Source organism: Actinia tenebrosa, unplaced genomic scaffold (genome assembly GCF_029948245.1).
Source record: "Actinia tenebrosa isolate PJP-AT-01 unplaced genomic scaffold, QUT_ActTen_1.0 PGA_scaffold17__23_contigs__length_9995812, whole genome shotgun sequence".
NCBI classification, from domain to species: Eukaryota; Metazoa; Cnidaria; class Anthozoa; order Actiniaria; family Actiniidae; genus Actinia; species Actinia tenebrosa.
In genome coordinates, this window is record NW_028292577.1 from 5,634,528 (window position 1) to 5,646,435 (window position 11,908).

An 11,908-nucleotide genomic window follows, 5' to 3' on the forward strand; every position below is an offset into this window, starting at 1 on the left:
AGCGTCTCTTTGGGTACCAGTATTGGAAAGAGCTGGAAGATCCCTCCAAACGCAACAGGGAATGGACTCAGAGGCTCCCCCAGGTCGTCGCGGCTTTGAACAACGAGGCGGCCAGGGCTACGGGAATGAAACCCAAGGATGCTATTAAAAAGAAACACGTGGAACATAAGTCCTTCGTCAGAAGTTCGAGGGCAGTCTTCCCCCAGGAAAAGAGATTAGGTGATGTCACGGTTCGATATCTCTATGAGCCGGGTGAATTAGAAGGAGGATCCAAAAGAGCTACGGATCCCAATTGGTCTTTGGAAACTTACCAGATCCGAAGCGCGATAGCTAAGAAGGGTCAGCCCATCTTGTATTATCTTCATGATGGTCCCACTCGTGGGTTCGTCAAAGAAGAACTGCTTATCGTGTGATGTCCGAATGCTATCGTATGGATACCATCATCACACATCCACCTCTTACCGTCAAATGCAGACAGTGACACCTTCTCCTGTGTAACGTTGTGTATTTGATGTCCGTAGCTGCGCAGGCTGTTCATTTTATGTCGCTGTTCCTTACGCGTACGCAGGACCTTTAAGTAGGAATCGTGGGTTATGTCCTTCTTAACCACGTATTTTTTTACGCCTTTAGCTTTCTTTTCTACACCGTCCAGCTTTAGCACGCTGTACATCTTGAGTTTCAGGCCCACGTATTCCACGATGGGTTTTCCTTTCATCTCATCCTTCATTTTCCCGATTACTTTCTTGTTTTTAGGGGAGTAAAGAAAGTGGTCGCGTGGGTAATCGCTGGTGTCGTATTCATCGATGTCGGGAACACAGTCTTCGTAAATGTCTTCCGTCGCACCTCTAGTATCAAGGAATCGGTGTCGGTGTATAAAAGGCGGCACTTATCACCGTATTTCGGTTTTAGCTTGTCGTAGTAAAACTCATACATGAGCAGCTTTGATAGGTCTAACACTGTAAACCCCGTGTATGCGGGTTTATTCAGGAATAGATTCGCTTTCTTCATGTGAATCACGTAGAAGTTTAACATTTCTAAGTATCTAACGAATCCAGGCTGTGACACGTATGCTTCTGCTTCCTCTCTGGTTCTGGCTATCTTTATGCTTACGCGCTTGCGGATGTTCTCCATCGTCTTACCAAATACGCTATTGTTCATTAGTTTAAACAGGTTCTTTTCGAAGTCATTCTTTGCCTGCGTACGCTTTTGTGTGTTAAAGTCAATGTAGGAGCGCATCCATGGTTCCTGCGTGAACTTCAAAACGCGGTGGATCTTCTTCACGCGTAAGCCGTGGCGCACATAGAACTGCAGGTTGCGGTAATGCACCACGTACTTCTTCTTGTCCATCAGGTTCATCGTTAGCTTCCTGTATGGCTTGTATCCGGGACACATTTGCTTTTGCAGCGGACTCAGCTGCTTAAATGGTATCTCTATCGCTTCTGGTGCTAACGGGAACTCATCGTGTGCGTCGTGCAAATGCTCTGGGTACTCCAGGTCCACCTCCAGCACGTAACCTTTGTCGTCTTCTTTACCTACGTTTAGGTAAAACTCTATGGGCTTTATGTTGTCCCATTCGAAGTCGCGTACAGGTAAGTACTGCGACATTGCCCAACCGTAGAGGTTGTTTGCGTCTAAGTAGAAGATGTATGTGGTTGGCTTCTCCGGGTCGTGCTCTACCAGGGGATTGTTTGCGCGGGCGTAACGTCTGCTGGGTCCGCAAACACCGCCGCGGATACCGTCTTCCATAAAGCGGTACATGTCGTATTCCGTTAGGAGATCCAGTTGCGCGTTTGTCTTCTTTAGCAGCGCACTCCAACTAAGCCCAGGAGCCGTGTAGAAGTTTGCTGGATCCAACCCGTAGTATTCCATTGCCATCTTTCGAAAGCTTTGGAAAACATCTGCGAGCAGCACTACGTCTGAACGTAGGTAGATGTCGTGGTATTCTCCCATATTCTCACAGGAGTACTTTTCCCACACATCTAACGCATGCTGGTACTCCTCGTCCTTTATACCAGACTCGTTTAGGGTGCTGTAGAATCTCTCTTTGGGTGGTAGGGGTTCTTTGAATCGATCCCAGGAGTCCATGTATTCGTATGGGTAGACTCCTTTCCTTTCCGCGCCGTATTGACTGGAAATGGGGAGCTCCGTGTTGTATTTAACCAAGTTTGCTAAGGAGTCCGCCATAAACTGCTGCGAATCTAAGAATTTTAGCTTGCCCACAGTTACGGACATGTACCTTTCTTTGTGGTTGGGTATGCACTTTACTTCGGAGCCGTCTGTTCCTTGTAAGAGTAAGTGACTGTCGTAACCCCTTAAATTGTGAAAGAATACGGGTATTTCCATTTCTGGATCTACTTTGAAGTTTATATTACATTTCCAATGAGCCGCACCTCTGTATTTACCCGTGATGTGGCAGTGATCTCTAACCTTATCCACATAGAAATCCTCAACGAATGCTTTATGACAATGAATGCAGTGGGTGGAAGGCTTGTTGGGCTTTTCCCCCTTCCTTGCATACCTGCCACATTTGAAATGAGCTTCTCCTAGATACTTTCCATCTTCGTCCCACGCTTTCTTGGCTCGTCTTCCAAACTGGAGAAGCGTATGTTGGCAAATGTGGCATTTCTTTGCCTTGGTAAAAGCCTCCTGGTTCTCTTTGGTAAATACCATCTTCTTTGGGCGTCTTAATTGTTCTCTTATCTCTTCCTCCTCTTCTCGCAATGCTTCTAGAAACTCATTAGCTGCGTTCTTACCTCGGTAAATCACAGGAGGGTCGGCCTTACCATCTGATCTGACTACTATGTAACCAAAGGAGCAGATCTCGTGTAATCCCACCTTATTCGTGGCACCACTTTTCTGCTCTTCCTTAGTTATCAACGCTTCAAAGTCTGCATATATCACGTAAGGCACCTGCATCTGCTTTTGATGGTCTGAGTAGGATAGGTTCTTATCTGTGGGCATCTGGATCCGTTGCGCCACTTCTTCGACTCCGCGACATATTTCGTCGTGATCCTTTAGAGCTTTAACGCTGGTAAAGGATAACAAACAACAGTCGCAGAAGTATTCCTTGCCTTTGTGTTTGGTGTGTCTGTAAAATAGTCTGCTAACATGTTTGACCCACGAATAATGCCCGCCGTGGTAGAAGAGGTGTATTCGTTCTCCTTTACTCTTTGACAGCACTAGTGGCACTATCGTTTGGTCTCTGACTCCGTAAACGTTAATGGCTAGGTCATTTTCCTGCTCGAATATCGGTATGTCTGTCAGCTGCATTGGGAACTTCACACCGTCCCACTCCAAATCGTCTGTTGGGTACTTGCTTGGTCTACATGGATCCTTATCTACTGGATACAGTGCGGATCGTATTGCCCACATAAAGCAGCGATTGTCGTCATTCTTTACGTTAACGATTGCCTTCTTCCTTTCTACCCACACCGGCAGGGGCACGTAACTTCCTCCTCGTATTGGCACGTACCTTGCCATGCTAACCTCCATACCTTCTACCTCCTCCACTGTCCAACCTGATCCTTCTTTCGTGTAGTTAGACAGCGACTCCATTATTGCTTCTAAGGCTTCGCTGAGTGACCTACCCAGATTCGTGGACTCTAATATCACTAACGACTTCGATCGCAACATTGCTGCCGTCATTACCTCGTCTTTTGACAAACTTACTTCTACCATTATACTCGCTTTCAGGGCTCCTAATTCTTCTATGCCTTTTCGAAGAGTCCTTTTAACCTTCCTTTCTGACTGGCGCCAAAACTGTCTAACGTCAATCTCACCGTTACCGGGTATTGACACCGTTTCGAAATTGCTTTGGGATTCCATCTATATAATAGGAAATATCTTATACCTAATTGCAGACCCTTTTCAGATCGTCGTAGTCATACTCACAATCCTGACAATGCCAAAACAATTTAACCTTAGTCTCAAACTTCTTCCCACATCCACAATTATAGCTGCTCATACATTTCGTCTTCATCTTCAAATGCTTCTTCAAGTCCACTTCTTTCTTAAAAGTTCTCTTACATTCTTCGCACTCCATATATAGACTAACATATTTAACTACATAGACACGGGTTGCGGGTAATCGCGGTACGAATCGAGGAACTCACTTTAGACGGGTAATCCTCCGGTGGTCGTTGCGCTGGAACCCCCATCCCCTATACTACTCACAGATAGAACCCTGAAACAACCTCTGGGCTGATCTAAGCACCCTATTCACACGATCTAAATGGCTAATACCCGGCTAAACTAAATTTAGATCAATGGGTCGAAGCCGTCTTAAATGATCATCTAAGTCATCTGAGCAACTAATTACATATTCATATACAATTCGACCAATCAAATCTCCGCGTTGTCTGTGGACTAGAAGAGACAAAGTCCAGGTTTGATTCTCGCTACTACACTGTATTATAATAATGGCACGTGGGGATATACGCCAAACTGACCTCAACGCAAAGCGTATTTTGATACACTAGCAAATTTTCCTTTAACAATTGTTGTTCCTATAAAAGAGTACCATGTTGATAAAAATCTGGCAAAGAGTAAAAAAAGTTGTCGAGTTTGGAATCTTCAACGATCTTCAACGATCATCTGGCACGTACTGAAGCAGTCGAAAGCCAATAAAACGAAAAACCTCTTTTCTTAAAAATAACAAGACAGCTAAATGCGAGGGAGGAATTTCTCAATACGAGCATGTAAAAGAAGAAATTTCTTTTAATTTAACCTATTACCTGGAGAAAATGGTGGGAGGAGGGGGAGGGGAAAGGTATATATGCAATCTGAGTAGTTTTTAATGAATTTAAATATATCAGACTTGTAGAAGGGGATTGGAAATGCCAGACAAAAGGAAAAGATTAGTACTGGGAGCCAGCCAGCTCCAAAGCCAATCAAGATACCCACTGGATCACGTGGCTCACATTCCTATAACATGTTTTGTGCAGAATATTTCAAGTCAGGTCAGTACTCAACAGCTTACTAGCCTATGATACTTGTGAATAATATCAATGAAACATTTGTGACAAGCAGTAGTGTGTCATGTTATTGAAAACAAGAAGCATGAAAAAGTGCATGCATGATTCTTAACATGCATTTTGAACTAGCAGCCAAAAGAAGGATTTTGGTCTCAGCCATCATTGCCAACAATGCATAGTAAAACAGTGGTAAAACAAAGGATTGTGCACAGTCACGCTTGAAAAAAAAGTGAACAAAGACCTATAACAAAAGGGTTTCCTAACCATTCCCTTCTATTAACTATGCCCAGGAATTTAAAAGCTAGACAAAAGAAATAATTGGGTTTTATCTGCACAAAACGATTGCCAATTTTATTGCCCACATATTGCCATATTGTCCTATTGTTTCAAGGTGAATAATTGACAATTATACCGAAAGTCCACATGCATGGTGTAGTAGTCAATAGCACCTGAGGCCAATGGCTGAATGGGCTTTTGTATCACACATGTAGACCATGTGAGTGTATTTTTGTTGAGATCTAATAGTTTTAGTACAAATCTACTAATCTGTACTGACTACAATGCTGCAAGCAATATTGAATTTAGCTAGTTTTAAAGAGAAGATGCAAGTAAATAATAGTAAGATAAGTAGTATAGCTAAACATTCCAGGTGTGTATTTCAATAATACATATAAACCTTAATTAATTATAAATATTATTAACTTTTCTTTAGATGAATGCGGGAAAATGTCTTTGCCTGAAAAGAATAAAGAAGCATCCAAAAAGTGGAAGGAAATGACTTCTGCAGAGAAAGAGAAATATAAACTCAATGCAGACAGTTTAAAGTCTCCAGATGTTTCAGAGCTAAATGAGGCTCAAAAATCAAAGCTAATATCTGTTCACAGAAAAAATCTCCTCAGAGAGGTATGTAATAAGGTTTCAGAAATTACATAATGAATTTCAGACCACAAAGTCCTGTAAACAATATTATAAGTCACCTCTTGACTGATAATCAAAGTTACATGAACGTCAGAAAAATTAATAACTTACATGTACAGATGTTTGGCTGAATATAAATAGAAGTAGATTTCTTATTTTAGTCTTTTGGATGAAGTAACATTCAAGATTGCATTACAATCATTTACAATCAAAATTCTTCAGCTGCCCAAGTCCTTTTTTTGGTAACCTCAGCATACTGTAGAAACACTTTTTTGTGTGTAATATTTCAGATGTTTCTCGAAGACATGGGATGTGAGTCTTCCATTGTTTTTAAAGACACTTCTGGCCAGGTTTACAACTTTGGATCAAGTGCAGGATTGTCTTTTCTGTCCCTAAATCCTGAGATTAACATCAAATTCAGAGATCACTTTGGTAGGTATAATTTTAAAACGACTGTATCCATACTTCCTTCAAATCTTAACAAAATTACCCTCAATTTGGGTACTTCCTCAAAAACATCACACCCTTATTCATTAGTTGTCATAGTAACCATAAAAACAATGTAGCAAGAGCTGTGTAGGTATATATTAAAGTTTACCAACAGTTTATTTCCAAAATTTATAGCTTGGTCATTTAAAGCTCGGTCAATAACATCATTGGATATCCAAAAGTGTTTGAAATACATATGTTTTCCTATACATTTTGATAGTTACATGGTTTCCATTAAGGATGTTTGTTTTAGTCATAGACCACACAATCCTGTGTTATATATCTATCTAGGTATAGTAAACCTATACTTATTTAATACATTTCATTTGTCCTTTAGTATGTAGTGATGAGAGATACACATACAAAAATGTTCACGAGCTGTTTAATTCTAAATACAGTAAGTGAAAAAGTATTGATAATTCATGGTATTACTGTTTAATCATATTACAATTTCCTTAAGATACTGTATTGAAGAATGGGGTGAAACCTTACTATCAATATGCGAAAGTTGAAAACAAAACATTGGCTTAATAGCCCACTTCCGAGATATGCTTCCCTTATCGCGCACAAAGGTTTCAGTATGAGGCTACATGGGAAATGCTCAGTTATTCGTGACAGGTGGTAAGGATTAATTTAATTTAGCACGTAGCCTCATACTGAAACCTTTGTGCGTGACAAGCAAAGCATATCTCATATCATGAATTGTGAATAGGGACAAACGGGTGTGTGTAGGGATCATCATGCCCTTGGAGTAATCTCATTATTTTCCTTTACAGGTGAAGCAATACAGAAGCCAGGCAGCAGAGTTCCATATCTGCATGGGGGATTTACTGTCGAAAACTTACCAGATGGCCTCCAATTTAAAAGGCCTTTCCATTATGGCACGAATCAGTTGAAAGCTATAATGGAAAACAAAGAAAAAATAAAGTTTGTGATTCAAGCAAAGGACAATCCTGAAAGAAGTAATAGCAGGACTGTTAATTCAACTGCAACTCATCATGATACGTCAGCAATGGTTGCCCTCCTATCCAAGGTGGTAGAGAGACAAAGTGCTGATAGAGTGGTGAGAATGTCCAGCAAAATATCAGAAGAGGAAGTAGAAGTAGCAGAATTATTTCTTGACCAAGATGAAAGACTTCTGCTGAGTGAATGCTCCAATTTCTTTGATGATGATGCCTGGCTTGCTGTTGGTGCCAATATTCAGCACTCCTCTGAAACTCAAGGGATCATTTTACCAGTTTGTACTGAGTCAGAGGATAAGTATTTTTGGCTCTTTTACACTGTGCAGAATCCATCTAAACTAGTGAAAGCTTCTAATAATCATAAGCTGAAAGGCTACTGGCTTGATATTCAAGACAAATCTCAGTACAAGCTCCTTCACAATCACCAGGACTCTCTTATCATTGCCAATTTAATTAGGAATGGAGCACTTGGGCCATTGTATTTTTTACACAAGATGGAAATTGCTGATAACCAGTATTTTAATGTTCCCGAGATATTCAACAATGCAATTATTGCTGCATTAAAGCAAGCATAAATCAATACTTTTTTAATACCAGAAAACACAACAAAAACATAATGAGGTACTAAGGCATTTTGCAAAATTGAACCGAATCTAGCTGTTTTTTGATCATTATCAATCATTTTAGCATCCCATTATACCTTGTGTGCTTGAGTCAAGGGAATTGTTTTAAGTATCATTTAACTGCATCTGATCACCAGCAAAATAATTAAGCTGTTCTTTATATTACACTCAATCTTCATTACTCCATTCTGATTGGACATGAGGAGTACACTTAAATCATTTATTGTACTCTGTATTGTTCCAATTTATTATAAACAACAAATCTTCTCTTACAATTTAGAATTTATAGATACCTTTGACGTTTTGAAAGTTCTCAAATTGGATTCCCACTTGTTCCTATTGTTCAAATTGCACCTGAGATCGTACAAATTTGATCTACACAAATACACCTTAGTTACTCTTATGTGTTACGGTATGGTATGGTTGAGCCACTTGTAACAGTGGTTTTTAACAATAACAAAATTACAGTTGCTTTTCCTTATTATTTAATAAGGCTATGCTTTCTTGATGCAGCAATGATTGCATTGTTAATTATCTTGAGGTGTAATATTCAAACACAGGGGTGCTTACCATTTACCTGGAAAAAACGGAAATTTTGGTTGGAAAACAATTGGTGCACCATTCCAATCAGAAAGTTCCTGAAAAAGCAGTCTCCTGATTAAGGTAGTCCACTTTTCCCATTTCCCCCCAGTTCTTCTGGTAAATGCCTGTACCATTTTTCGAAAGTCAAAGGTTCCTCCTCTTTTCTTACAATCAGTAAATAGATTTCAACCAGATGTATTGGTTGAAATGGTAAGCACCCCATTTTATCTGAAATTGGATTGTTTTTACAAGACACTTTTTTGTAATATTCAAAATGATTATCTACAAGTTATAAGTAGCACTCTAAGAATGATTTTTTTTATTTATTTGGAATGAATTGATTGGCCTAACATTTTAATTTAAAAATTAGATGCTTGTGTTGTGTAATTTTTCCTCAGGTTGGCCCTCAAAACTGCATACACTTTGCAGTGTAACTCAGCTAACTGTGGCCACCCAACTTATTTTTTACCAATGTGGTTGAATCCTTTACCGCCAAGTTTTTCCATCAATTAAGAATTATCTTTAAGAAAGTGTCCAAAAGGGAACATTGCTGTTGGTGAAAATGGTGTTGCATGTTGCTTAGTAAGCTGGAAATGTCTGGTATTTATAGGTAAATTGTGCCAGCAAAGAAGGAAATATACTGGCAAAATTAATTAGGAAAATGTTATGGTTATGACCTTTTGCTGATTGTATTCACAACACCCATGCATAGTACATTTTGGGCCAGGAATGCAGCATGTAACAAAACCTTCAATAACCTTATCGATGTATAAACAAAAATTTTTTCAATAAATTTAACTATATTTTCAATTTTAATAATTATATAGAGGATATTACATGAGATATCAAGTTTTCGACACTAGAGAAAACCTGGTATTTCATCGATATCTATATAATAAATTGTAATATACTCTAATTCAAGATTTTTTGTTAATCAGTGATAGGTACTTTTTAGAACCCTTCTTAATTGCATGGACTTTTGGCAAGTGGTAATCATAACGTCGTCCAACCCATGTACATCCCTTCAGTGGGCAACATATCATAGACCTCTTTTTACTGCTGCAAAAGATATACAAAAAATGCAATCAATGTCATGAATGCTATCCTTAAATTATTACATTGCACAAATGATCATGTAACAGAGACATAAACCATAGACAGAAAAAAAACCTAGAAAATCCTGAAAAAAAAATCAGATAGTACAACTCTATACAACTAGCAAATAGAATAGCTACATGTATATTAATGACCTTTAAACAGCTTCTCTTTGAAATTTCAAATGTTTCTTGGTGTCCCCAAATGTTCCCCCAGGAGATAAATTACTGTGAGGTGTCATATTGGGGGTTATTTTTAGATAGTCTTTACTTACAAATATCAAAATGTGATTGTGAACGGGTTGGAAATAGAGTTGCACATAGGAAGTATAGGTAATGAAATACAAAGTCATGTCACATCACTCATCATTTGTTGAGTAATTGAAAACAATGTTTTAATTCATTTTTATCTTTCTTCTATATTTAAGTTTTATATCAATTGTAGAAGAGTATGATGCATGAATGTAGAGATTTCAGACTCAAAGCGCATGGTTAAGGAACTAAAAAATTGATGCAAGTGATGTCATTCAATCTGTAATTTATCTCTTCACTTATTCATATATTTTGGTTTCATAAAGTTTTAACTTTTTGTGATGCTTAAGCTTATATTATAAAGGACTTACCTCTTTTCCTTTTCCTGATTGCCTTGTGCCCTTTTCTGATTCTTTTCTTTCTTAAGTTCCTCTATTTGACTTTTACTGAGTTTATGTGCATGCCTCATGTGGTTTGAAATATTATTATATTCCTTTTTGCAAATCTAGAAATAAAGTGAATAAATAATCCAAGGTCAAAAACGTTTAAGACCCCTAAAATGTGAAGGCACGAGAATGACAGCTGTATATTTCTGACCTATTCCCCAGTTAACACCTATTAAGATGGATCTGCTATAATTATAATTTAAAGAAATGACTATTTATCGCCAAACTGATATAGACTTATATAAGCATTAATAATCATAAGAGCTTTAAATTACAGTATTACTTTATAATTGTTGTATATAAAGTAATCTTAAACTCTTATTAGCTTTATACTTACACTGCATGGATATTTATAAACCTTTCGATGTATTTCTTCTCCATTCTTCGTCTCAGCCTTCTGTGCAGGATCATTTAAATAGTCCATAATCTTATGAGACTCATTGGACATTTTCATTTTTATTACCTCCGATGACATTCGAGCTCGAGGTGCAGGTATTGAGCCCACTTCTCTGATTCCGTGGAAATGGCACACTAGATTTTCCATGAGACTAAGAAAATTGCTCCTATACGACAAACCAATCTCCTTTGCCGCTTTTTTTTCTTGGCGAAGTTGACCGACAAGGTCAATAGCATCGTATCCAGATTCATAATGGAAATACATTTCTTATCTATAAAAGCGATATAAGAAAGTTAATTAAAATGATTTCGTTGTGGCTGAATATCACTGACAATTTAAAAAAATACAAGTATTTTAAAGGCCGCAATGCATTAGTGTCCATACCCAGTCACTGGCATGGTTTCATTTACTAGTGAGGAAATGGGGTTCCGCTTGCAGTATCGGATATATATAGAGGAGTAAAGGATAGGATACTTTTTACATGTTTAACCGGTAGAGTGTAAAAGGTAACTTTATGGGGGTACAGTATATGGGGTTAAGCATGGAATCCAACACATGTGTTTTATTTGTTGTATAGTTATTCTTTCGTCTTATGTTTACTATCAACCTAGAATTAATAACATCAGATTTCACAGGACAAAAATTACATTTCACATTGAACATTGAAGAACCAATCATACGACATACGACATGCAACTTGTATTGGCTTTTGACTTTATTAAAAAATGATAAGACAATAACACAAGCCAGGGGCGGAGAAGACGATAGGGAATTAAGGGGGGGCTGGGGTGGGGCTGGGGCTGGGGGTCCGGGGCTGGAGCCCCCCCCCCCCCCCCCCCCCGGTTTTTCAAAAAGATAGGTGGTTTTGGTAGATATATATTAATAGACCTACAAATGTAAGCCCACTCCCCCCCCCCCCCCCACCCCCCCCCCCCCCCCATAAAAAAACGCTGCGCCGCACCAGCAATCCATAACTCCCCCCCCTCCTCCAACAAAGTACGTTGTGTACATTTTGAACATATTTAAGCTCTATCAAAGAGCCAAATTTAAACTCATTCAAGTAGCTCGCCGACCTACGGCTACGAACATCAGTTTTCAGTTTAGTTGGCCGTGGTGCTAATTTCGTTATGTTTTCGTTATAGGTCTCGTTACACAGAACCATGATCCTATAT

The 11,908-nt window shown here is 38.9% G+C and overlaps 2 protein-coding genes across 4 annotated transcripts; one reads left to right on the top strand and one right to left on the bottom strand.

Moving 5' to 3' along the window:
- Positions 1-5,700: 5,700 nt before the first annotated feature.
- On the top strand, positions 5,701-10,044 carry LOC148910345 (uncharacterized). Of its 2 annotated transcripts, XM_089032066.1 has the most exons (4): positions 5,701-5,876; positions 6,182-6,323; positions 6,718-6,777; positions 7,157-10,044. In XM_089032066.1, exons 1-4 carry the CDS (start codon positions 5,748-5,750, stop codon positions 7,915-7,917), a joined length of 1,092 nt encoding a protein of 363 aa, XP_088888192.1. In that variant the 5' UTR covers positions 5,701-5,747; the 3' UTR covers positions 7,918-10,044. The 2 variants fall into 2 exon arrangements, with proteins under 2 accessions (XP_088888192.1, XP_088888193.1); XM_089032067.1 differs by lacking the exon at positions 6,718-6,777.
- On the bottom strand, positions 8,844-11,076 carry LOC116308323 (uncharacterized). Of its 2 annotated transcripts, XM_089032069.1 has the most exons (4): positions 10,803-11,076; positions 10,677-10,736; positions 10,265-10,398; positions 8,844-9,606 (listed from the first exon to the last, which is right to left on the bottom strand). In XM_089032069.1, the coding sequence occupies exons 1-4, from the start codon at positions 10,998-11,000 to the stop codon at positions 9,465-9,467; spliced, it is 534 nt and encodes a 177-aa protein (XP_088888195.1). In that variant the 5' UTR covers positions 11,001-11,076; the 3' UTR covers positions 8,844-9,464. The 2 variants fall into 2 exon arrangements, with proteins under 2 accessions (XP_088888195.1, XP_088888194.1); XM_089032068.1 differs by having other exon boundaries at positions 10,677-11,075.
- Between the last annotated feature and the right edge of the window lie 832 nt (positions 11,077-11,908).